Source organism: Chlorocebus sabaeus, chromosome 2, assembly GCF_047675955.1.
Source record: "Chlorocebus sabaeus isolate Y175 chromosome 2, mChlSab1.0.hap1, whole genome shotgun sequence".
NCBI classification, from domain to species: domain Eukaryota; kingdom Metazoa; phylum Chordata; class Mammalia; order Primates; family Cercopithecidae; genus Chlorocebus; species Chlorocebus sabaeus.
In genome coordinates this window covers 93,519,517-93,547,281 of record NC_132905.1, presented here as the reverse complement: position 1 = coordinate 93,547,281, position 27,765 = coordinate 93,519,517, and the positions used below count along the sequence as shown (strand labels likewise).

The 27,765-nt window shown below is 40.2% G+C and overlaps 1 protein-coding gene and 1 pseudogene across 10 annotated transcripts in view; both read right to left on the bottom strand.

Annotated features, from left to right (window-relative positions):
* GET1 (guided entry of tail-anchored proteins factor 1) overlaps positions 1-27,765 on the bottom strand; it is a 134,522-nt gene that overhangs the window by 5,554 nt on the left and 101,203 nt on the right. For all 10 annotated transcript variants that reach the window (XM_037984813.2, XM_037984817.2, XM_037984818.2 and 7 more), the window contains 2 exons: positions 10,636-10,710; positions 9,320-9,412 (listed from right to left, as the gene is read on the bottom strand). In XM_037984813.2, coding sequence (XP_037840741.1) covers positions 9,320-9,412; positions 10,636-10,710 — 168 coding nt within the window. The remainder of the gene's footprint in view (positions 1-9,319; positions 9,413-10,635; positions 10,711-27,765) is intronic.
* Positions 19,394-24,965, bottom strand: LOC140710193 (myosin light polypeptide 6-like; annotated as a pseudogene).

Below are 27,765 nucleotides of genomic sequence, written 5' to 3'. Positions count from 1 at the left end.
TTCAAGCTCTTAAAATAACTGTGAGATTAAAGACCGTTTCCCATCACTTGAACTCTTGAGAAAATGTAATTAATTATTAATGCTGCTTAGTAATACATTTCATTCTATTTCTAAAGCGTACCAAAGATTTATAGCGCTATCTAGCGAAATTCAGACCATATGCAAGTAATTTAAAAATTTGAGCAAAAATGTCTTTTCTGACTTTATGCCCTTATAACTATGTCTTTACTTCAGGTTTGAACAAATTAATAAAAGTAGGTCAAAAACTTTTCCTCTATGAGAACAAAATGATAACATTTCTGAATCACATAGTATTTTAAATACTGATTTCTGGGCAAAGAAAGAAACTTGCAAAGTAAGAGTGGGTGGGGTCACCCAAGGCTCCAATAGTCTCAATGGTGCAAACCAACAGCCCACTGGAATTTCTGTTTCCCCCAGACCAAAGCAAGAGAACCAGGTTACGGTTCCTAAAAATGCCTCTAAGAAGAAAACAAAAGCTTTTCCATCCCTTCCCAGAATGGTCCCATAAACCTCCCTGGAGCCAGAGTGCCACAACTGCTTTAATTAAAGAGAGACATGAGGTTCTTAAGAGCAGTCCCTAGAAATTCCTAATGCCTTTCAACTCAGGCAGTGAGCTCAGGGAATCATCGACAGGGGGCACTGAAAGTGTCTTGCAGTCATACATTCTCTACCCAGCACCATGTTTATATAGATGAGGACACTGAGGCCGCACAGGGAAGTCATTTGCCAAAGTCAAAGGTCACAGGACAAGGAGTCAACACAATCAGGACTCACTGCAAGTCTACTGATTCCTAATGAAGTGTCCTTCTTACACTACCAGGCAGCTTCTCAAGATTAATAATGGAAAAATCAAAATCACAGAAGGTGGCAGAGTGCAACAGCTCATGCCTGTAATCCCAGCTCTTTGGAAGGCCGAGATGGGAGGATCACTTGAAGCCAGGAGTTCAAGACCAGCCTGGGCAACATGGCAAGACCCTCCTCACCCCATCTCTATAAAACATGTTAAAAATTAGCCAGGCATCCAGAGGCAGAGGCGGGAGGATCACTTGAGCCCAGGAGTTTGAGGCTGCTGTGAGCTATGATTGTGCCACTGCACTCCAACCTGGGTGACAAAATAAGACCCTGTCCATAAAATAAAATTTTAAAAATCACAGAAGGTAGGCCGGGCACAGTGGCTCATGCCTGTAATCCCAGCACTTTGGGAGGCCGAGGCAGGCGGATCACCTGAGGTCTGGAGTTTGAGACCAGCCTGACCAACATGGAGAAACCCCATCTCTACTAAAAATACAAAATTAGCTGGGCATGGTGGCGCATGCCTATAATCTCAGCTACTCGCGAGGCTGAGGCAGGAGAATCGCCTGAACCCAGGAGGCAGAGGTTGGGGTAAGTCAAGACTGCACCACTGCACTCTAGCCTGAGCAACAAGAGCAAAACTCTGTCTAAAATAAATAAATAAATATCACAGAAGGCAAGTTATAGAGGATCTAACACACTCCCACATCTCCTGGCCCAACCTCATGTTTTTAGCCATATCCAGAATAATACCTTCATAGTTCTGAGACGGGCACTGAACCTGAAAGCCTGACAGTGCCGGCCAGGTCTGAGTCAGTCCAAGAGGACTTTTTCAGCCTGGGAATCTTCAAACTAACCTTTACGTTAAACGCCACTGGTGACACCCCAAGTTTTGGTGCTCAAATAATGTGCAGAAGAGTCTGGCAGTTGTTGCAAAATCCAGGTGTTGCTTTCACAGTGGTGTGTTGATTGTGCCTCTTTAATCCTGCCTAATCCTGCCCATGTCTTGCTCCTCCTCTGCCACAACTGCCATCTTTGCTCACTGGGTTGCTGAAGGAAGATCCTAAAGAGTGATTATCACCTCCTCTTTTCTTTCTCATCTCCAATCTGTGCTCCAGACTGCAGCCAGAGAGATCGTTCCAAAAAGCACCCAACCTTACTGTGCTACCCTCATCTTTAGAAACTTCCATCTCCTCAAGATACTCTACCCTCCTGATACGGTTTGGCTGTGTCTCCACCTAAATCTCACCTTGAATTGCAATAATCCCCATGTGTCAAGGGCAGGGCCAGGTAGAGGTAACTGAATCATGGCGGCGGTTCCCCCATACTGTTCTTGTCGTAGTAAGTCTCACAAGACCTGATGGTTTTGTAAATGGGAGTTCCCCTGCATAAGCCCTCGTTTGCCACCATGTAAGACATGGCTTTGTTTCTCCTTAGCCTTCTGCCATGATTGTGAGGCCTCCCCAGCCATGTGGAACTGTGAGTCCATTAAACCTCTTTCCTTTATAAATTACCCAGTCTTGGGTATTTCTTTATTAGCAGCGTGAGAACAGACTAATACACCTCCTTAGAACAGTGAAAAGGCTGTTTGGCTCTGCGTACCCCTCTGGCCTCATCCCTTACCACTCTACTTCAGCCATCCTGAGTCACGTGCAATTTTCTCACATTGGCCACACCTTCCAGGATATGCTCAAAACATTTCCAAGGAGATTTTCCTAACCCACAAGGTTGAGTTAAGGACCTTCTCACTTGTTCCCATAATCATCATTTACTTACCTGTCTCCCTCACTAGTCTACGTGTTTGGGGGCATACCCTGTGTCTTATTCATTTTTGGATCTCTGGGAACTGTCTGGCCCCTCCAGGCCACTGTCTGGAACCAACAGGCAAGCTCAATAAATATGTGTTAGGGATTGGATAGACGAACACATGAAATCTATTAGTAACTCTTTAGATCTCAAAGAACTTTAATTTTCTTCTTCACATAGGATCAGAATAAAATTCATTATATGTACCATAGAATTATTGATTATGTAGTTTTACATTCTTCTGAATCCAATTATTTTTATTAATTATATTCAGCTGAAACAAATGAATTAACCAGATACACACTATTAAAAATAAGGTCAACCCGAGTTAATGGGTGCAGCACACCAACATGGCACATATATACAGATGTAACAAACCTGCACATTGTACACATGTACCATAGAACTTAAAGTATAATAAAAAATATATAAATAAAATAAGGTCAACCATAGAGCTAGCCTGGAGGGCAGTAAGAAGTCTTACAGGAATATAAGTCTCAACTTTTATAGTTAGCTAGCAACAACTATGGAGGAACCTAGCACTCTTTTTTTTTTTTTTGAGATGAAGTTTTGCTCTCATTGACCAGAATGGAAGTACAGTGGCACGATCTCGGCTCACTGCAACCTCTGCCTCCTGGGTTCAAGCGATTCTCCTGCCTCAGCCTCCCGAGTAGCTGGGATTACAGGTACCCGCCACCAAGCCTGGCTAATTTTTTGTATTTTTAGTAGAGACAGGGTTTCACCGTGTTGGCCACGCTGGTTTCAAACTCCTGACCTTCAGCTGATTCACCCGCTTCGGCCTCCCAAAGTGGTGAGAATACAGGTGTGAGACACCGGATCTGGCCCCTAGCACTCTTTATCAATATTTGAATTGACCTTAATATCTTAAAAAATATGTTAAGCATGGAAACTGATTGCTCAGAGAATGCATAAAAATACTTAGCCTCAAAAGGATAAGTAAGCTTGGAAGAACTTTGGATATTATCATCACAAGCTCCCCCAGAACATAAGCTCTGTGGGAGCGGTGACTCTGTCATTTTCATTGCTCCCTCCACAGTCCCTGGCATCCTGCCTGGCATGTGGCAGCACTCAATCTGTCCATAAAGTGTTGAATGGCTGCATTTATGTAATGCTACTCCAGCTCAGCTTCAAATCCCCCATAGAATGAGGTGGGATATATTAGTTTTAAAAACAATGGCTGGGTGTGGTGGCATATGCCTATAAACCCAACACTTTAGGAGGCTGAGGAGGGAGGATCACTTGAGGCCAGGAGTTTGACACCAGCCTGGTCAACAGAGCAAGACCCCATCTCTACAAAAAATGTAAAAATTAGCTGGGTAGGGTGGCCTGTGCCTATAGTCCCAGCTACTCGGGAGGCTGACGTGGAAGAATCACTCGAGCCCACTATGATTATGCCACTGCACTCCAGCCTGGGTGACAGAATGTGACTCTGTCTCTAAAAAAATAAATAAATAAAAATAATAATAAGCTTCCAACCTTGGTTCACAGAATTATAAAATACTGGAATTAGGCAGATCCTTAAAAGTCATCTATGTGGCCGGGCGCGGTGGCTCAAGCCTGTAATCCCAGCACTTTGGGAGGCCGAGACGGGCGGATCACGAGGTCAGGAGATTGAGACCATCCTGGCTAACACAGTGAAACCTCGTCTCTACTAAAAAAAATACAAAAAATAGCCGGGCGAAGTGGTGGGCGCCTGTAGTCCCTGCGACTCGGGAGGCTGAGGCAGGAGAATGGCGCAAACCCGGGAGGCGGAGCTTGCAGTGAGCTGAGATCCGGCCACTGCACTCCAGCCTGGGCGACAGCGTGAGACTCCGTCTCAAAAAAAAAAAAAAAAAAAAAAAAAAAAAGTCATCTATGTAAAACTGAATTGACTTTCATGGTTGGCAAGTAATTATATGCACAAAAGCATTTTTTAAGATAATTATAATCACCCAGTCAATTAAGCCAAGATCTCACATAATCATCATTTGAGGAAGCACACACCTTAAAGTAATTTCACCTTGTTTTTCAGAGAAAGCCAGAAGAGAGAAACCTCACAAGTGGGAAGTCTTAGAACCTTCCACAGCAGCTATTTTTGTTGGAAACTTGGCCAGAAAAGCAGACTGCAGAGGTGGCGAGTGGCCAGAACTAAGGACAGGTGTCAGTGGTGGTGAGTGCCAGGCAGCGTTCAGTGGGAACAGGTGGCAGGCGTGGGAGATAGTGAAGGGCTAGCCCAGCGTGACCTGCAAGGGACGCCAGCCTCAGAGCGGCTGGAAATGAGAGGACAGAGGCAGAGTCCTCTCCAGCTTCAGGCACCCCAGGGACCCAGCCTGAGACCCGTGACTCCTCCCACAAACCTACATCAATGTTTGTCCCCGGAAACTTTTCTCAAGACTGCTATCGGAGGATGCCAAGAGGGGTGGTTACAGACCATAATCATATTGTCTGTCAAGCAAGGGCCTCATGACTTTCAGATCACATGATGGGACTGACAAAGCACACCATTTTAAATAATTGTACGTTGATCAAAAAAACAAACTAAACCTGCACAAGGTACAATGTTTCCAGCATTTTCTAAAGCTCTCGTGATGTCCCAGTCTGCAATTCATTTCTTAGAGAATGCCCAGAAGCTGAGCTGACTTTCTGTTTTCCTCCTTTACTCCTGAGGCCCTCACCCTCCCTGGTTCATCAGGGCAGGCCCCATGAGGTCCCCTATTTCTTCAAGTTACACTAAGATCTTCCTAGGCATGAAGTCATGGTCTTTTCAGTGTTCACCCTTCTGGCCTCCCAAGTCCTCCTGCCTCAATCCATTATCAAGGAGAGAATTTACACCTTGGCATCTTGTGTTTAAGAACCCTGGAGGTTGAGGAGGTGGTCAGGGGAAGTCCACATTATTAAAGAAGATAATAGTTTTTGTTTCCATTTCTGTTGATTTCTTTTAATCAATGTCAAACATTAGGTAAATATTCCTCTCCATTAAATGGAATTGTATGAGTGCCTACAAGTGTGTGTCGAGTGTGCTTGTTTAATAGCAGAGATCAGATGAGCCTGTCCCTGACTTAGCCACTTGCCTGGTTTATCACTCAGCTGAACATTGCCAGGTTCCGGAGAAAGGTTTTTTGCTTGTTCTGTGTTTTTACTGCACACATTACAATTGTTTTCAACACATAAATGAAGGCAGGTTTTTTTTTAAAAAAAAAAAAAGGTAAAAACTTGATATGGTTTGTCATCTAGTTAACAGAAATGCACCAATGCATCGCATTTCTGGTTTCATTATTGTATTAAGGCTAGATGAGATGTCACCATTTGGGGAAGTTGGGTGAAGGGCACACAAGACTCTATTATTTTTGAAACTTCCTGTGAGTCTATAGTTTTATCAGAATAAAATGTTTAAAACTATTTCTATTCCTTCTCCTAATAAGCATGGCTGAAAGCCAGGATATGAATTGTGACTTGCTCTTTCTGCTACACAAACCTGAGGGGGTGGAGGGGTCGGAGTAAGAGTTATTTTCTCTTTCCACACACCACCTATTTGTTCTGGCTTTCCACCCCTAAGGAAGAAAGTACAGGCCCTGGTTTTCACAACCCTAGGCTAATGGGGTGATAAAGCTAGGCGGTACCTGAAGACAAAACAAAACAAAAGAGAGCTTGGAATTGGCAAGACGGAGGCGGCTAGACTGAGGAGGAAAAAAGGATTTTCCAGGAGGGGTACTGCCCAGGCCCTGCTCGCACACAGAAACAGAGCCGGGGACCACTGGCACATTTAAGTAACACAAGGCACTCTGCACAGGCAGCAGCATCTGTGGTCAGAAGGCCAGCCACTGTGAAAAGCTAGTCTGTGTCCAGCCAGAGCAGAAGGTCTGGCCCGTGCCAAGGGACAGACAGCAGAAACACCACCATAGACAAACATCCAGCACCCAATCCCTGCCCAGTCACCATTAACAACCCCGGGATGGCTGTGAGACCCTCAGGAGGACAAAAACACCCCACCCAGCTGGAAGCTCCTGCCAGCCATGAGGTGGGCACATGGAGCTGATAGAGGACTGTAAGGAAATAAAGGAAGCTGATATTCCTTGCCCGGGAGTCTTAGGAACCAAGTGTGGGCCCACGAATATTCTAAACTTTATATCCACTGCAGCGTGTTGGTTAAGGAGGGAAGCCCAGGGGAGCGCCTCTGCTTTAACCACAGCGAGCCAAGAGGAGCCAAAAGAAATCGCCTCAAGATGGTTTCAACAGAGATAGGCATTTTAAAGCCTTGGATTTACCTGAGGTGTCATACCTACATGAAACTACTAGGATGTGTCTCATACTTTCAAAATCAATGTTCAAAACACACACAGCTCTCCCTTGTCTTTCCGATTCCCTATCAGCCTGGGAGGAGAGATGCCCTTACAAAAAGACCGCGATGTCCTCCCATCTCAGCTTTTTTTTTTTTTTTCTTTTTGAGACAGGGTCTGACTCTATTGCCCAGACTGGAGTGCAGTGGCACGATCTCAGCTCACTGCAACCACTGCCTCCCTGGTTCAAGCGATCCTCCCATCACAGCTTCCCAAATAGCTAAGATTACAGGCATGCACCATCACACCCGGCTAATTTTTGTATTTTTAGTAGAGACAGGGTTTTACCATGTTGGCCAGGCTGGTCTCAAACTCTTGACCTCAAGTGATCTGCCCGCCTCTGCCTTCCAAAGTGCAGGGATTATAGGCGTGAGCCATGTGCCCGGCCCCATCTCAGCTTTTAACAACAAACCAAAGGCCGTCAAAACAAGCCAGCAAGTTCTTGAAGCACAAAATGCAAAGCATTCTAAATATCTAAGCGCTGTTTGTCTCCTCCTTAAATTTTAAAGTTCAGCCGATTTTCATATATACTCATAAGGGTTAATCATGTTTTTACAACATTTCTCATCTGTTTACTGACAATCACAGAGGGTTTTTCTAATTTAATTGAATTAAAGTAAATCAAAGAGCATGTGTTGGTTTTCAAACCGGAAAAAGTCAGAATCTATCTTTCTGTAGGATAAATAGTATTAAAGAGTTGAAAAGCGAATTTGATAATATGATGTTAGCAATATACTCATCTAAAAGAAAAATATTTTTCACTTATGGTCATTTCTTCACCATGGCCCACAAAAAAATAACAAAAAAATGTTTTTTTTTCATTCCTATCAGGATTCACAAGGTTATAACTGACTTTGTCAAAGGCTCACAATTTTAAAAAGTAGTAGCAAAGAGAACGTAAAAGCTGGGTGATTCATCACTTCATAGAACTAACCCAGCCCAGTGGCTGCGAAGCTGAAGCAGTGCCCACCCTGGCTGCAGGAGGCAGGATCTGATTATAAGCACGCTACCTCCCTGCTGGTCCCATGGGAGAAAGGGGCTGGGGTGTAATGCTTTTCATCCATGTCTCTATGTCTTAAAAGAAGCAAACTCAACTTCAAAGTATTCATCAATATGACTGTAAGGGTGCATTAGGCAACTCATGCAAAGTTCAAATTGTGAAACAGATTTCTTTTTTATTACAAGATAATGAAATTGTCACTATATTTAATTTTTAAAGTATTGTTTCTGAATTACATAGGCTGCCATGAAACACCATCTAACTTCTAGGTCAAGATTGAAGATTTCGTCTTTCTTTAAAACAAAAACTTCAGAGTTGTAATATCAACTTTTGAAATAGCAGTCTACTTCAAATATAAGTCTAAATATCGGGAATTTCCTTCCCTAGCCCCTCCCAAATTAAATTCTTTAAGGTAAAGACAAATTGATGCCCAGCCCCACACCCCTTTTTCCATAGTGTGGGTGTGGGTCTCAGCCCCTTTCTAGCCACATTTTATCTGGTGAATGAGGGTCCAGCTCTCATAAAAGCTCCCACACCTCTCCCAGAATAAATAAACTAGCAAACCATCAGGGTTTGAAAATAGTCTTTGCTACAACTGACCCAGTGGAGAAGGCCTCTGAGATTTTCCTCCAAAGAGGCCCAGACCAATGCCTGCACCCCATTCCCAGCCCCACCAGGCTCCTTCCTTGGCACCTGGCTTCCCAGCATGTTTTCAGAACTCCTTGAAGAAGTAGCCCATCCCATCCCCCATTATCTCAGCTTGGCACTCACAGAAGCACAGTGTTCCCCAACACTGCCCACTCCTTATCCTGCTGCTCCTGCATGGGAACTCCTTTAGAATTAATCATGTGACTTCACCAGGATCTGCTATGTCCCTGATTGAACTTAACTGAGTGTCAGTTTCCCTCCCCAAGGAGTCCTTTTGATCCTCAAGTTCCTGTTGTCTTCCCCCAGATATACTGAACCCCCTTAGCTCTGTTTCCCCACTGGGCAGGGCTCCTGGGTGGGTGTAAGCTAGGAGTCTGTCATTAATCACGACTAAGCAGAAAGGGCCCTTGTTTATAAAGAGCATGCACCTAACCCAGCCATAACAACACCACAACAAATTCTCCAAGCCTTGTCTAACCGGCTCCCTCCAGGCCCAGGTTCAGGCTCCTTCGTCTTCCCTTTAGCCCTCTCTGCACCAGGACCCCAGTGCTTAACACATCAGTAGAAATTACCTGCTTCCTCCCCAGCTAAATTCACAGCTACTCACTCTCTTTCTGATTGCTTGTGCCCACAGTCAAGTTGTACAAGCCCTATAAAAGTCTCTATTGAACAGCAGAGAATCCAGTCAAACTGATGTGAAAAAGTGAACACTCACATTCTTCTCCTGGGCTTCAGGGAGGTTGCCCGCATCTTCATTGCCCTCTTTTTGTGCCTCAGTTTCTCCACCTTCTTCAGCCTTCTCTGATCCCTGGTCATAAAGGAAACCCAGGATACGAGCTCCAAAAAACAAACAACAACAACAAAAAAAAAAACCAGGCCACATATGCTGTGGCTTTCTTATTTAGACACACAGTATATAAATGAAGCAAACATAGACTGCCCACTCATTAGGTCACTTAGCAACGAGAGCATAGGATCTCCAAACCCCAAAATGCTGACTGGGATGAGTCAAAGATACAACCTATGTGCGTTGCAGGGTAACAAACTGCCTAAGTGAGGAGTTTCAATTCACCCACTTCAGGCTGATAAGGAGAGATTCAAAGAATTCCATCTTCACACAGTGTTTTCTATTGCTTGTATGGAGGAAGGCTTATAATTTTATAGATTAAAAATTAAGAAGATAAGGTAGGAAGATAAAGTAGACAGGTAAGCATACATAGATGGATAAATGGATGGATGCATGGACATATGGATGGATAGATGGATGGACGGACGGACGGACGGACGGACGGACGGATGGATGGATGGATAATGTACAGAGACAGATAGATAGACAGACGGAGGAATGGATGTATGGACAAACATGGGTAGGCAGGCAGGCAGGCAGGCAGGCAGACATAGATAGATAGATAGATAGATAGATAGATAGATAGATAGATAGATAGATAGACAGACAGACAGATAGATAGATAGATAGATGGATGGATGGATGATAATATGGTTAGGCTTTGTGTCCCCACTCAAATCTCATCTTGAATTATAACCCCATAATGGTAATAATCCCCACATGTCAAGAGAGAGACCAGATGGAAATAATTGAATCATGGGGCGGTTTCCCCCATGCTGTCCTCGTGATCGTGAGTGAGTTCTCACGAGATCTGATGGTTTCATAAAGGGTTCTTCCCTCTTTGTTCAGCACTTCTCCTTCCTGCTGCCTTGTGAAGAAGGTGCCTTGCTTCCCCTTCACCTTCCGCCATGATGGTAAGTTTCCTGAGGCTTCCCCAGCCACGCTGATCTGTGAGTCAATTAAACCTCTTTCCTTTATAAATTACCCAGTCTTGGGCAGTTCTTTACGGCAGTATGAAAACAGACTAATATGGATGGATAGATACAGACAATAGATGATTGATTAGATAGATGGATAGATAATAGACTAATGAGTGGATGGATAGAGAGAGAGACATATTAGGACGAAGTAGACATTCTGAGGAAACTCGCATGAGGACGATGGCTCGAGACACCAGCGCTTACCTCTGTGGTGCTCGGTGCCTCTCCCACTACATCGCCATTGGGAAGGGACGATGCTTCCTCGGGTGATTTTGTCACCTGCGTTATGTAAAGTGAGAGTGTTTGAGAATTTTCTTAAGGACAACAGCTTGCATTTCAATGTCTTAACTATTCAAACTGTATTTGTCTTCATCCTTAATCTTATCTTCACTAAGTAGGTAGGGCAGTCATTACCACCCACACTTCAGAGACAGGAAAATAAAGGCAGAAAATGTCACACTGTGGGTTAGGGGAAGGACTAGGTCTACACCTCCTCCCTGATGCTCTTTCAACTTACAAAATGGGTTCCAGCCTTTTAAAATATCAGGTTATTTTTATTACAGAGGTACTGCAAGTTCGTGGGTGCAAATTAAGCCACACACACCCTCCAATCCCACCCTCCTGTGATAATCAGTATTAAAAATGTGATAGGGTACCTCTGCATCCTAATACATAAAGGCTATTTTAGGGGGGAATTGATTGTCATTTTTCTTTTATTTTTGTGATTTTGAAACACAAATGGGAACACAGTCTGCATGACTTCATTTTTAGCTCAATGTACCATGGACATTTGTCCAGGTTAATTCATATGATCGATCCTATTGAATCATTATTTTTAACATCTGCTTCATATTAAATATATAATAATTTATTCATACATTCCCCAGTCAATGGGTGTCCTGAATGGTTGTATGTTTCTTCCACTACAAATAACACTATACTAAACTGAATAAAATGGTGAGGTTATTCTTACTAGTTTTCAAAAAGGTGGCAGCAATTCATATCCCCACAGTGATATATAAATGTCTCCTTCTCCTTTATCCTCATAACCAGTGAAGATAATTATTATTTCTAATGTTTACCAATATGTTGAGGAGAAAATAGAATTTCATTTTTTGTTTCATTTATACATTTATCATTATTGAAAATAAGGGCATATTTTTTATAAATTTTTAGCTATTCCTATTTCCTCTTCAAATAATTGTCTTTATATGTTTTGCCCATTTTATTTGATTTTTTTCTTTTTGAAGACATTGCAGTGAATGCATTGCTCATTTTTACTTCAGTTGTTTGTCCTTTACTATCAATTTTTAGAGTATCTTTCTATATTAAAAATTTTAACCCTTTGTCATGTTACAAATGTTTTTCTCCAGTCTATAGTTTTTACAGATTTTGTTGTATTTTTTTTTAATTTTTAGTCTTTTTATGGGCAAATTTATCTAACTTTTATTCTCTAAAATATCCTTCTATTACTTTATATTGTTATTAATATCTAGAGCTTTAATCCATCTGGAATTTAATTTAGTATATGATGTAAAGTCAATGTCTACATTTGTTTTCTGCCAGATAGATGGGAAATTTTGCCTATATTATATATAAACCATCATTTCCCATTAAATCCAAATTATATATTTGTCATTTATTATAATATATACATAAATTTGTTTCTACACTATCCTACATATAAATACTGATACAATGAAAATAAAAATTAAAATATTTTATATAAACGTATATAAATAAAAATATATTTCTCAGATATACATATAAATATATACTGCTTTTATCATTGTAGCTTACACGACATATTTTAATATTTGGAAAGTCAAGTTGTTACACAAAGTCTGTTTCAAAATTTTCTTGGCTCCTCTCAGACAATTATTATTCCAAAGACATTTTAAGATAATGTTTCTTAGTTCCAAAAATTAAAAACTAGGATTTTGCTTGAAATAGCACTAAACATTTATTAATTTGGAAAATGTTCATTCCTTGTTGTTAAGTCATTCTATCCAGGGACATTGAAGGTTTATTTCTTCAGTATTTGTTAGTGTCCTTCAGAATAAAATTAAATTATGTTCTTCATAGAGGACCTGTATGTCTCTTGATAAATTTGTTCCTAAACATTTTACAGATTTTTATCACTACCATGAATGGGATATTTTTCCTTCTTACATTTTAACTTACTACTTATAATTATTAATGTAAACAAAACCTACAAATTTTTGTATATTTTTCTTTCATCTAGAAACTTAATAAACCATCTTACCAATTCTAATGCATTTCACTAGAGTTTTAAAGATTTTTAGGCATGTAATTATATCATATGCAAATAAAGATAATTTTTTTTTTTTCTTTGAGACGGAGTCTCGCTGTGTCGCCCAGGCTGGAGTGCAGTGGCTGGACCTCAGCTCACTGCAAGCTCCGCCTCCCGGGTTTACGCCATTCTCCTGCCTCAGCCTCCCGAGTAGCTGGGACTACAGGTGCCCGCCACCTCGCCCAGCTAGTTTTTTTGTATTTCTTTTAGTAGAGACGGGGTTTCACAGTGTTAGCCAGGATGGTCTCAATCTCCTGACCTCGTGATCCACCCGTCTCGGCCTTCCAAAGTGCTGGGATTACAGGCTTGAGCCACCGCGCCTGGCCAAGATAATTTTTAAATTTTATCTATGTCTTGTATACATAAGACTTATTACATTATTACAATAACTACAGCTCCTAAAACAATGTTTAGTAATATGGTGATAACAGGTATGCCTATCTTGCTTCTCATTTTAATAGAAATGCTTCAGTATTGCATGGTTCATTATGATATTTATAATTACCTCTGATAAATGTATTTTGTATTTTAAGTTGTTTCCTTCTACTTATATTTTAATCGATTCTTAACTAGAAATATCTGATAAATTATATTAAATATCTTCTTGGCATTTATAGGTGCAATCATATGGTTTTTCTCCATTAATCACTTCATGTAATGAATTATGGCAATTGAATACATTCTGTTTGATGATGAATTATCTTTAATTCACTTCTGAATATATTTTGCTAGTATTTTATTTAGACTTTTGAGAAGGGGCATGGTGGCTTACATCTGTAATCCCAACACTTTGGAGGCCTAGGTGGGAGGATCACTTGAGGCCAAGAGTTCAAGACCAACCAGGGCAACATAGCAAGCTCCTTTCCCTACAAAAAAAAAAAATTATTAGCAAGGCATGGTGATGTATGCCCATAGTACCAGCTACTTGGGAGGCTAAGACAAGAGGATTGCTTGAGCCCAGGAGTCTGAGGTTGCAGTGAGCCATGATTATGCCACTGCACTCCCAACTGGGTGACAGAGCAAGATCCTTACTCAAAAAAACAAAAACAAAAACAAAAAAAAACAGAGAATTTTACCCTCTGATTCACAACTGAGATTGATCTTAGTACAACTGAAAGTATCCTAAGTAATAGGATAGCTGCTACTAGAAACATAGAGTTTGCTGTTTGGGTCCAACAAAGTAAATGCCTGCTGAAACAAACACAATAGACAATGTTTTTCAGGAAAATGTAAAAATACAGAATCTCCACAACACAAGACTCACTATGTTCAAGATACCATCCAAAATACTTAACATACAAGGAACCAGGAAAATGTTACTCATTCTCAGGAGAAAAAACAACCAGTGAAGACCAACACAGAAAAGACGTGGATGCTGGAATTTGCAGACAAGGATTTTAAAGCAGCTATTAAAACTATGCTCAAAGATGTAAAGGCAAACATGCTTGCAATGAATGAAACAACTGACATTCTCAATAGAAAAATAGAAATTATAAAAATCAAACAAGTGTAACATTTCAGAATTGAAAAATACAATATATGAAATAAAGAATTTACTAGACTGGATGTAGAATGAAAATGACAAAGACAAAAATAAGCGAACTTAAATAAGTAGAAATTATCCAATATGAAGATCAAAGAAAAACAAGACTGAAAAATATTTTAAGCCTTAGGGAAATGTGGAATAACAACAAAAGATTTAACATATATGTAGAGTGCCAGAAGGGGAAATGAAAACAAATGGAGCAGAAATAATATTTGAAAATATAATGGTTGAAAATTTTCTATATTTGGTAAATGATACAGATTCAAGACTCTCAGAAAACCCCAATAATAATAAGTACACCAAAGAAATCATAGGTAGGCATATCATAATCAAATGGCTGAAGACCAAAGATAAAATGAAAATCTTAAAAGCACCCACAGAAAAATGATACACTACCTACAGGAAACAAGATTTCAAATTATTTTCATGTCTCATCAGAAACTATGGAGATCAGAAGACAGAAGGGAAAAAAAACAGATCCAAGGTGTTGAAAGGAAAAAAAAAAAAAGCCTGTCAACTAAGAATTTTATATCCAGTGAAATATCATTCAAGAATGAAAGCAAAGTAAAGACACTTCAGACAAAAGAAAACTAAAGAACTTATTGCCAGCAGACCTGCACTATGAAACAAAGCTAAATGACTAAAGGAAGTTTTTTGGGCTGAAAGAAAATGGCACCAGATGGAAACTTCACTCTTCAAAAGGCATCAGAAATTTAAAAGTCTAGGTAAGCACAAAAGATTACTCCCTACTAAAAAAAAAAAAGAAGAAGGAGACTGTTCAATGGGAACATTACATAGTAGAGTTGATGGTATATGGAAAAGTGAAACACAGGATAGTATAGCATAAAGTATGGGAAACAGTCAATGGATGCATATGATGGCAATATTTCTGCATATTACCTGAAAGTGTTATAACATTAAGTCTAAGTAGACTGTGAGATATTAAGAATATATATTAAACACCTAGAAAACCCTAAAGACTCCTCCAAAAAGATCTTAGAACTAATAAAAGAATTCAGCAAAGTTCCCAGATATGAAATTAATGTACACAAATCAGTAGCTCTCCTATACACCAACAGTGACCAAGTGAGAATCAAATCAAGATCTCAACTACTTTTACAATAGCTGCAAAAAAATAAAATACTTAGGAATATACCTAACCAAGGAGGTGAAAGACCTCTACAAGGAAAATTACAAAACTGCTGAAAGAAATCATCAATGACACAAACAAATGGAAATACATCCCATGCTCACAAATGGGTAGAATCAGTATTATGAAAATGACCATACTGCCAAATGCAAGCTATAAATTCAATGCAGTTCCCATCAAAATACCACCATTATTCTTCACAGAGCTAGAAAAAATAATCCTAAAGTTCACATGGAACCATAAAAGAGCCCACATAGCCAAAGCAAGACTAAGCAAAAAGAACAAATCTGGAGGCATCATGTTACCTGATTCCAAACTACAGTATAAGGCCACAGTTACCAAAACAGCATGGTACTGGTATAAAAACAGGCACACAGACCAATGAAACAGAATAGAGAACCCAGAAATAAACCCAATTATCTTTGACAAAGCAAACAAAAACATAAAGTGAGGAAAGGACACCCTATTCAACAAATGGTGCTGGGATAACTGGCAGGCCACATGTAGGAGAATGAAACTGGATCCTCATCTCTAACCTTATACAAATATCAACTCAAGATGAATCATAGACTTAAATCTAAGACCTGAAACTATAAAAATTCTAGAAGATAACATCAGAAAAACCCTTGTAGACATTGACTTAGGAAAGGATTTCATGACCAAGAACCCAAAAGCAAATGCAATAAAAACAAAGATAAATAGCTGGGACTTAATTAAACTAAAGAGCTTTTGCACAGCAAAAGGAACAGTCAGCATAGTAAACAGACAACCCACAGAATGGGAGAAAATATTAACAATCTATACATCTGACAAAGGACCAATATCCAGTATCTACAATGAACTCAAACAAATTACCAAGAAAAAAAAATCCCATCAATAAGTGGGCTAAGGACATGAATAGACAATTCTCAAAAGAAGATGTACAAATGGCCAACAAGCATATGCAAAAATGCTCAACATCCCTAATGATCAGGGAACACCTCCACCCCTATTTAGACCTGCAGGTGCTGCCCCATGACCCCAACCAAAGCCCATGCAAACCAAAACCACAATGTGATACCACCTTACTACTGCAAGAATGGCCATAATCAAAAATCCAAAAATAATAGATGTTGGTGTAGATGCAGTGAACAGGGAACACTTCTACACTGCTGGTGGGAATGTAAACTAGTACAGCCACTTTGGAAAACAGTATGGCTATTTCTTAAAGGACTAAAAGTAGAACTACCATTTGATCCAGAAATGTCACTACTGGGTATCTACCCAGAGGAAAAGAAGTCATTATACAAAAAAGATATTTGCGCACACATTTATAGCAGCACAATGTGCAATTGCCAAAATATGGAAGCAACCCAAATGCCCACCAATGAGTGGATAAAGAAACTGTGATATACATACATATATATATATATGATACACACACACACACACACACAAACAATGGAAACTACTCAGTCATAAAAAGGAATGAATTAATGGCATTCGCAGCAACCTGGATGGAATTGAAGACTATTATTCTAAGTGAAGTAATTCAGAAATGGAAAATCAAACATTGTATGTTCTCACGCATAAGTGGGAGCTAAACTATGAGGACACAAAGGCATAAGAATGACATAATGGACTTTGGGGACTCAGAGGCAAAGGGTGGGAAGGGGGTGAGGAATAAAAGACTACAAATAGGGTACAGTGTACACTGCTTGGGTGATGGGTGCACCAAAATCTCACAAATTAGTGGTGACTAAAGAACATACTTGTGTAACCAAATACCACCTGTCCCCCAAAAACCTATGGAAATAAAAAATTTTTTAAATATTTACATATTATAGTGACTAGAGCAACCACTACCAAATAATGCCAAGAGGCACAGTTAAAAATACAGTAGATAAGTTTAAAAGGAAGTCTAAAATATATTCATATAGCCCAAAAGAAAGCAAAAAAGTATAAAACAGAGGAATGAAAATGGGAGACCAGCTCCAGTCTGTGCCTCCAAGATGACAAATAAAAGGAACAAAGGTCATACCAAAAAGGGCCACAGCCACGTGTAGCCTATTTGCTGCATGAACTATACCTGATGTGTGCCCAAGAACAAGGCCATTAAGAAACTGTCATTTGAAACACAGTGGAGGCCACAGCAGTCAGGGACACTTCTAGGCAAGCTTCTTCAATGCCTGTGTGCTTCCCAAGCTGGATATGAAACTACATTACTGGGTGAGTTGTGCAGTTTATAATATTAAAACAAAGTAGTGAGGAATCAGTCTCGTGAAGCTTGCAAGGACCGAACACCTCCACCCCTATTTAGACCTGCGGGTGCTGCCCCACGACCCTGACCAAAGCCCATGAAAGGAGCTGAGGCCTTAAAGACGGAAGAAAAACCATTCTCTGGAGAAAAATAAAGTGGAAATTGTATTTGTAAATAATAAAAATTGAAATGGGGCTGGGCGTGGTGGCTCATGCCTGTAATCCCCACATTTTGGGAGGACGAGGTGGGTGGATCACTTGAGGTCAGGAGTTCGAGACCAATCTGGCCAACATGGTGAAACCCTATCTCTACTAAAAATACAAAAACAGCCTCATGTGGTGGCACTCGCCTGTAGTCCCAACTATTTGGGAGGCTGAGACAGGAGAATCATTTGAACTTGGGAGACAGAGGTTGCAGTGAGCCAAGATCGCTCTGTCTCTAAAAATAAAAATAAAAAATAAAATAAATAAATACGGAGACCAATAGAAAAAACAATGAAATAGTAAATATAAACACAATTATGTGAATGATTAATTCTTAATGAACTAAATACTCCAATTTATAACAGAGATTATCAAGATGAATTAAAATGCTCAAGACCAGCTGGGTGCAGTGGCTCATGCCTATAATTCCAGCACTCTCAGAGGCCAAAGAGGGAGGATCACTACAGCCCAGGAGTTTGAGACCAGCCTGGGCAACTAGTGGGACCCTCTCTCTATAAAAAACTTAAAAATCAGCTGAGGATGGCAGTGCATGCCTGTAGTCCCAGCTACTCAGATGGCTGAGGCAGGGGGATCACGTGAGCCTGGGAGGGAAGTCGAGCTGCAGTGAGCTATGATCATGCACCGCGCTCCAGACAGTGTGAGACTGTCTCAAAAAAAAAAAAAAAAAAAAAAAAATGCACAAAACCCAATCAGATCCTGTTTCCAAAAGACATTATAGAAGCAAAGACATAGGAAGTTGAAAGGAAATTGATGGAAAAAATATCCCAGGCAAACCATAAGCAAAAGAAATCTAGAGTAGTTTTATTATCATATAATACAGATATAAAGACAAAGGGTATTATCAGAAATTGTAAAAGACAGCTGATAATTACAAAAGAGTCAATCCATCAGGAAGCCATAACAATCATAAATACGAATGTGCCTAATAACATAGAGTTTTAAAATACAAGAAGAATAAATTCACAGGATTAAAGGGAGGAACAGAAAATGCACAATCATAGTCAGAGATATTCTCAACTGTAGAACAGCTGTGCAAAAATCCAAACGGATAATCTCTTTTCTTCTAGGAAATTTTAGCCTTTTCAAATTTATTAGAACAACTGATACAGTTAGTTCAATTGCTTCTGCTATAGTAATTCATGACAGCCTGTCTTCTCTCTTATGCTTTTTTCCTTTCCTTACTCTTGCTGGCTAAAGTTTCTCTTCATTCTGTTTTCCTCAGCTCTGCCCCCCGGCCTCGTTAACATAAATGTTCTGAAATGCTTCTCTATTTCACTACTGTTTAGTTTCCTATTCATGATAGTCATCATTAAACATAATTCTCTATTAACATTCACAATTACTCAATACATGGGTTCCCATCAAGATGGTTCACCCGCAATTGAGATGCGCCCTTTGGAACACTTAGAGTTATTTCCCTTCTTTTCGCCATATCCCTCATCCATGAACACTATCCTTATAATGGATATTTTCACATATCTCCTTTCTCACATAGCCCCATCCATAGTGATGAACTCACTAGTGATACCAGAACTCCTAGATTTTTCCAAGATAGTTTACAATTCTTGATTTCACTATTATTCAATGTTTTCCTTTACAGAAGTGGCTCTCGACATTGATAAAACATTAAGTTCACCTGGGAGTTCCTGCCTGACGCTTCTGTCTTAATTGATCTCAAATGTATCCCTGTCATACTATTTTTAATGGCAAAAACTGCAATTACTTTTGCACCAACCTAATAGCTTTAACGGCTCCCCAGAGACTTCTAATGTGCAGCCAGGTGGAGGCTGACTGCCAATATCTAAACCTCTCTCTGTCCCTCTGGAGTAAGAACAACTCCCTCAGACCTCCTGTGCCTCCCCACCCAACTCAATGCTCACTGCCCTGCCCTGTTGACCACTCTGTTGACCACTGTGTTGACCACAGCCAGGTTTAAGAGCAGGATGGAAGTGGGCTCTGCCTTTCAAGCTTCAAGCCCATGCCCAGGGAACACACCACTGGGGCTGTGCAGGGCCCATGGAGCCACTCCCATCTCTGACAGGCATTTGGACCTTGATTTCCTTCTTCAAACCAAACGTTTTTGCTTTCTAACCTTTCAGGGATTCTCCCATAGTTTCTGATCCTCAGGCAGCACCCTTTCTGGTTTTCCTGCAGTCATAAGATAAGGGAGTAGGGAAGCTCTGCAGCAGCATCTCCAACTGGAAGACCCTGTGGCATCTCCTGAATGATGAGCTCTCTTCTATCTGGTCTTTTTTTGTTTCTGGAACTCCTTTCGTGCACATATCAGGTCTCCAGCATCTGACTTGCAGACTTCTGCCTTTCACTCACAATTTCTATTTCTTTGTGTTTTATTTTATGTTTGATGCCTTCTTCCCTCTGATCTTCTTGAATGGAGGCCTGAACAGTGTTCACTCTCTCTGTTGCCCATCTTGTAGTTTTTGTTTGTTTGTTTGAGGGTTTTGGGTTGGGGGGAACAGAGAACAAGTTTATTGGTGAATGCTCATGGCAAGCATCATCCAAGAGAGACAAGATGGGGAGGGTGCTGTGACCAGAAAGCCTTCGGGGCTAGATACGCAGTGTCACACAGGGCAAAGGACAGGGCTCAGGGGATGCTGGGAATGTGCCCAGCTACTCAGCATCACACAGATGAGCTCTTCAGAGTTGACAACCATTGCTGTCCTCATGCCCAGTCGCCAGCATCTCTACTTCTTCCTCTGTCATCTTCCCACCCAGTGTGACAAGGACTTGCCGGATTTCAGTGCCCATGATGGTGCCATTCCTTTCCTTGTCAAACACCCAAAGGCCTTCCACATAATCTTAAGACTAGGCACCCTAGTCCTTGTTCCTGGCCACAGTCTGCAGCATGGGCAGGAAGTGCTCAAAGTCTAGCACCTTCACGTTCATCTCATCACTCCTGAGGTTCCCCCAGGAACTGGAACACCTCGGCATGGGTGGGGCTCTTGCCCAAGGCCCTTGTCATGTCCCCACACTGGCTGTAAGGACCTTGCCATCACCTGTTCAGTCAAACAGCTGGAAAGCATCCTTGAACTCTGCGGTCTGGTTATCTATGAAGTTACGTATCAGACTACTTGGCTCTGCTCAGCTACAGGCCAGAATGTGTCACCTTCCATGAAGAATGACTGCTCAGAGGCCTGTCGTAAAGGATTATATGCTAGAAACTTTGGGGTACAGGTTCTGATGGTATTGCTTAAAGAACTGAGGCCATACCAGTGGGCTTAGTCAAAATTTCCAGAACTTTAGTTGAGAAGCAGATGGGTTCATGAGACTACTAGCCCAAGATCCAGTGGAACGAGGATTAATTACATAGGACTAAATGAATTGGTGAGGTATGATACCCTTTCCTGCAGTAAGGATCCATCTTGGAGTTTCAAATTAGAAAATTCCAGAGCATCTTTTGAATGAATTTTGTGCTCCAAATTCATATCTTTTATGCTTCTCAACAAATGTTCCCCCAAATCTCCTTCCGCGTCTTCCTTTTGTGCTCCTTCAAGTGAAGTTGTCTGTCATCTGTCCAGTTTGGCCTTCCTCCTTCAGGTCACTGGGAAATGCCACACTTACTTAAATATTTTGCCATTACTCAAAATTGCTTTCAATAGGAACTCACTAGTGATGCCGGAAAATGAGTCTCAAAACTTTTCACCACAAGTCACTTTTGGCCAAAAGTTACATGATCCAGCTATATTATCCCTGCCTTATTCATTAGACTGAAATGTGTTCTACAAGAAAATCCATCTTCCAATAGAAGATGTTACCATGACTCCAATAGAGGGATTTGAAACCTCTTTTGAGCCATGCTGGTCTGGCTGTTGGAAAGTTAGAACTTCCTAATGTGGTTCTCATGAGAAGGACAGCCCTCGCTGGGATGTATAAGCTTTGGCACTGAGGAGTTACATGCCAACAGCAATCTGTAAAGGTAACACTTTAACACTGCTATGACAGCCAGACACGATGGCTCACACCTGTAATCCCAGCACTTGGGGAGGTTGGGGTGGAAGGATCACTTGAGCCCAGGAGTTCAAGTCCAGTGTGGGCAACATGGTGAAACTCTGTCTTTACAAAAAATACAAAAATTAGCCAGGCATGGTGGTGCATATCTGCGGTCCCAGTTACCAGTGAAGCTGTGGTGGGAGGATCGCTTGGGTCCAAGAGGTCGAGGCTGCAGTGAGCCGTGATCAGGCCACTGCACTCCAGCCTGGGAGACAGAGCAAGACCCTGCCTCAAAAAACAGAAACAAAAAAATATTGTTATGGCTGTGTATATCTCTGTCAATTAAGGGGAAATCTAATTGCCTATATAACTGGATATCTTTCATTGGTATAATAATATTCCCCTGAATAAATTAATGTACTAAAAGACATTGATTGCTGGACGTGGTGGTTCACATCTGTAATCCCAGCACTTTGGGAAGCCAAGGCAGGCAGATTCTCTGAGGTCAGGAGTTCAAGACCAGCCTGGCCAACATGCTGAAACCCCATCTCTACTAAAAAAATACAAAAGTTGGCTGGGCATGGTGGTGCACGCCTGTAATCCCAGCTACTTTGGAGGCTGAGGCAGGAAAGTGCTTGAACCTGGGAGGCAGAAGTTGCAGTGAGCCAAGATTGTGCCACTGCACTCCAGCCTGGGCAAGAGAGCAAGACTCCATCTCAAAAATAAAAAATAAAAATAAAAAGACATTGATTATACTGTTGTTTTGCCTGGTATCAGACAACAGGGGCTTAAGTTATCAACCATAACTTCAGTTGTTTTAAATGTTAACTTGATCCTTCTTTAATCTGAATCAAGCATGTTTTACAACAGTGTTTTTCAATTGGGAATTCCCGTCACCTACTCATAAAGTTTTATTAATAGATAGATGTGGCCAGGAACGGTGGCTCAAGCCTGTAATCCCAGCACTTTGGGAGGCCGAGACGGGCGGATCACGAGGTCAGGAGATCGAGACTATCCTGGCTAACACGGTAAAACCCCCGTCTCTACTAAAAGAAATACAAAAAAACTAGCCAAGCGAGGTGGCGGGCACCTGTAGTCCCAGCTACTTGGGAGCCTGAGGCAGGAGAATGGTGTAAACCCGGGAGGTGGAGCTTGCAGTGAGCTGAGATCCGGCCACTGTACTCCAGCCTGGGCAACAGAGCGAGACTCCTTCTCAACAACAACAACAACAAAAATAGATAGATGTTAGGACCTACTCCAGACCTACTACATCTCGTTTCTTGATATTCTCATCATATGCTTGGTATATTCAGAGTATATTATGTCTCTGAATAATTACATCAAGATTTTTGCTATGCCCATTTATTGTCGTAAATTAGATATAATGTTTTTTGTATTCTTTGAAATAGGCCTAATGATTATGTTTGTAAGTAATTTGGGGGGTTGAATTTACAGTTTTGTTTTGCATGTCACAGAAAACAAATTTTCTCATCAAATATAGTATTCTTGTTATGACTTTCCAGTCTTTCACTTTTGAAAATTATAAGCAACGAATAAATGATACCCATTTTAAGTTTTTTGTCATCTACAGATATTTTCGTTAGCATGTGTTGCTTTGATACTTCCCTGAAGTTATTTGTAATGAGCTACAAGCAAAAATGCTTCATCTTTCATGAAGAATGACTGCTCGGAGCCCTGCAGTAAAGGGTTATATGTTAAATACATTTGGGTTCACGTTTCTGATGGCATTGTGTAAAGAACTTTGAGACCATATCCATGGACTTAGTCAAATTTTCCAGAACTTTAGTTGAGAAGCAGATGGGTTCATTAGATGACTAACCCAAGATCCACAAGATCCAGTGGAATAGGAATTAATTACATAGGATTAAATGAATTGGTGAGGGATAATAGTAGTTTTGGCTGGAATACTGTTGATATTATTTTAATGTCTTATTTTCCTTATATATAAGGAAGCCCTTTTTGCTTTCTCTTAAGTTTTTCATACATGATAATAATGTTGTAGATTCTGCTTTTGTAAACTGAAATGAATCACTTGTAAATGACCTCTTATTCTCCCTGCCTGACCCCTCCGGAATTCAAAAATTCTTACTGAATCAGAATATATACATAGTTTTTGGCAATATAGTTATTTGCATAACTTCAATAAGAATCTGTCTTCCTTCTTGCCAGGGCATAATTGAAAACACTGGTTATGTAACCTAGGTCCTGCCTGCCATGTCCTATTAAGAATGATGTTCATTTAATCAGATATGACCACATGCTTTTAAAGAACTAAGGTTGACTTTATGGAACCAATGCTTACTTACAAAGCCCTCTTGGGAAAACTGGCCTAGTCCTTGGCCTCGAACAGCCTGCCTAAGACAAGGAAAATATTCTAAAAGCAATGATGTTGCATATGATGATATGTTTTATGAGCATGCATTTTCTACATAACTGTTAAGAGTACCTATTTTTAGCTTGAGATTAATTTTCCTTGCTGACACCTTTCCACAATCTTGTTTACTACAACATGACACTGTGATAAGTAATGTTTCCATAAATCAGATGTCTGTCTTTTCAAATGATACTGGAAGTACTCTGTCCCTATGCACAGTATAAACAGCTATAAACCCAAGCAATAAGGACAGCACCAAAGGCTCTAGCACAAACTGTGCTGCTAATTAGTGGGGTGTCTTTCTACAAGTCACTTAAGCTCCTTGGGCTTCATGTTGCTCCTCTCAGAAGAGAAGCATCTGGACTGGACAGCCTCTTAGGTATCTCTAGGCCGGGTTTCATAATCCCACAGCCATCCCTTTCTTCCACATGAGAGTTTTATATAACATAACAGTACCTGAGCACAAATCAGGGTAGGATCTAAAAACTGAGATTAGATATTAAAATAAAAATGAGATAAGATAAAACACAGCAGAGGCTGAAATAGATTTATATGTATTAGTATAAATATATCTCAAAATATGGTTTTTTTAAAAAAAAAAAAAAAAGAAAAAGCAAGTTACAACAAACAAACCTGTCCCATTTACATTCAATTTGAAGAATAGTGCTGAATATCTCCGGAGTGTTTCATTGACTTTGGTACCCCAGTTAATTATCATCTCGAGTTTCAGAGGTGAACACCTACTATGAGTTATGGGCTCTGATGATGTAAATATGAAAGATATGGTCCCAGATTCTGCATCTTATCTCTAATAATCTTCTATGTTGCTGTCTGAGTCAGAGGCTTTGTGAAATGTAAATCACTCCGCATTGACCTTTTCCCATCATTCTCATTGCCAAGAAAAAAGTCCAGACACAGAAGGCCCTTTACATATCATTCCTACTAACTTTTCTTGCCTCAGCTCTTATCTTTACCCACTTCCATACCCTGGGTTCTATTGAAACCTCTGAATCCATCCAAAGTATGACTTCACTAAACGAAACATACTCTCATAAATTTCACTGCCTTAGTATACACATCCATCTTCCCATAGTGTCTTAACTATCTTTTTCCACTTACTGAGCTCCTACTAAATCTTCCAATACCAAGTGAGATATCAACTCTTTTCGGAGACTTAATCTAAGGCCTGAGATTGGTGGACCATCTCCATATTCACATAGACAGTTATTATATCTACTTATAGAATGCTCACATCTAACTATTCCTCTAGATCATAAAGTCCCTTCAATCAACCAGCCCAGTGTCTGGCCCAGCATGTGCTCAAATAAATTATCTTGAAAGAATAAATTATAAAATAAATACCCCAAGAGGTAGGTGGTCATTTTTCTCTCTTCATTTTATAGCTGGGAAAACATTAAAAATTCAGGGTCAGCAGGTAAAAAGCATATAAGGTATTCTAACTGAATCATATGCTCTTTTCCACTGGGGTTCCTCTTCATTTCATGCTGAATGAGAGAGATTATGGATGGAAAGAAATACCAGGACTACAAAAGCCTCAATGAGAAGAGAGGTGAACTCTGAGACTTCTCAGGAGAAATGTAAGAGAAGAGGTCTAGGAAGTGGGCTGCCCCTAGACATGAATGGCAAGTCATTATCTCAAAGAGAGAAAAATGGCAATATCTATGTTGATCAACTTCCAAATGTTTATTTTATTTTATTTTTGTTGCTGAAAATATGAGATTGATCCCAGACACTTTGCACACTGGCGAATAAGTTCATCTGCTCTAACTTTTCCACATAATTTTCTAAAGTCTGTTTTTTTTTCCCCTGTAAAACTTAAAGTAGCTTTAGACAGAGTAACTTTGGACAAGGCCATTTGCCATTTGTATGTCCTTCTGCCTTGAAACAAGTTTTATTTGAGTTGTGTTCTTCTCCATTTAGAGCAATCCTCCTCAAGTTTTGACTAGGACATTTTGACTAATAAGAGCTTTCAACTAATAAGAGCACAGGCAATACAACATTGCCATATGCTTAGCTCCAAATATTGCTCCAGGCCGGGCGCAGTGGCTCATGACTGTAATCCCAGCACTTTGGGAGGCCAAGGTGGGAAGATCACCTAAGGTCAGGAGTTCGAGACCAGCCTGGCCAACATGGTGAAACCTTGTCTCTACTAAAAATACAAAAATTAGCCCGGTGTGGTGGTGGGCACCTGTAACCCCAGCTACTCTGGTGGCTGAGGCACGAAAATTGCTTGAACCCGGGAGGCGGAGGTTGCAGTGAGCCAAGATTGTGCCACTGCATTCCAGCCCGGGCAACAGAGCGAGACTCTGTCTCAAAAAAAAACAAAAAAATTGCTCCAGCTCTTCCTTATGAAAATTTTAAAGACACGGAAAAGTTTTTAAAAATGAACTACACAGATTGAACACTTGCTAACATTTTTCATGTGTCTTGTGAAACTGCACCCTTAAATATTCTAGTATTGTCTTCTAAAAACAAGGGCCATTCTCTTACATGACTCCAGTATTTTTATCACATCTAAGGAAACTAAAAAGAACTCCCTGATGTCATGTAATATCCAATTTCTTTCCAAATTTCCCGAGTTGCCTGCAGTAAATATTTTACAATTACTTTCTTTAGACTTGAATCTCTTAAAAAGTATTAATTGCATCTGATTCTCATATTTCTTCAGTCTATTTTAGTCTAGAACAATTCCACTTCTTTTTATTTATTTATCTTTCATGACACTGAATGTTTTAGGAGTCTGGGTCAGTTATCTTGAAGACTGTTCCAAATTTTTGTTTTGTCTGATTCTTTCTTTGTGATATTATTTAACTTGTTCCTCTTCCTCTGTGTTTTTTATAAGCTAGAACTTGGAGCTGGAGACTGGACTGCATGCAGGGGAAAGGCTTTAGCAAGAACACTTGACTGGTGAGACTATGGACTTCATGTTTGCAACAGGCAGATCATGACATCAGTGAGTCCCATTAGTAGTGACAGTGGTTGGGCTACTTTGTTAAGGTTGTGACCAATAGATCTCTTTATTATAAAGATCAGTTTCCCCCTTGAATTTAGCAAATAATGTTTGGCGGGGCCAATACTTTAGCACAAGACATTTATCTGATTCCCCCAAGAAATAAATTCACCTAATGCCTTTTACCCAGTTTTATTATCCATTCATTAGCTATGCTGTAATCAATTATTACATTGGCTTTGGCAAATGGGTTATTTTTCTAATTCTATCATTTATTTGACATTTGACCTACAAAAAAAAAGTTTACTCTCAACAACCAGGAAAGAATTATAGATTCTTGTTTAAAAGGCAGAAAAAAAAAGTTTAGATCTTCTCTTTTAATTATTAATTTTAGAGTAAAATATTGGGGTGATAGTTACCTCCATATGTGACAGATGAGTTTTTTTAATTTTAACAGATTTAAGGGTAGATAGATTTTCTATAAATGTAGCCCTAAACACAAGGGAGTGACGAGGATATTGGGTTAATAATCAGAAAATGTTGAAAT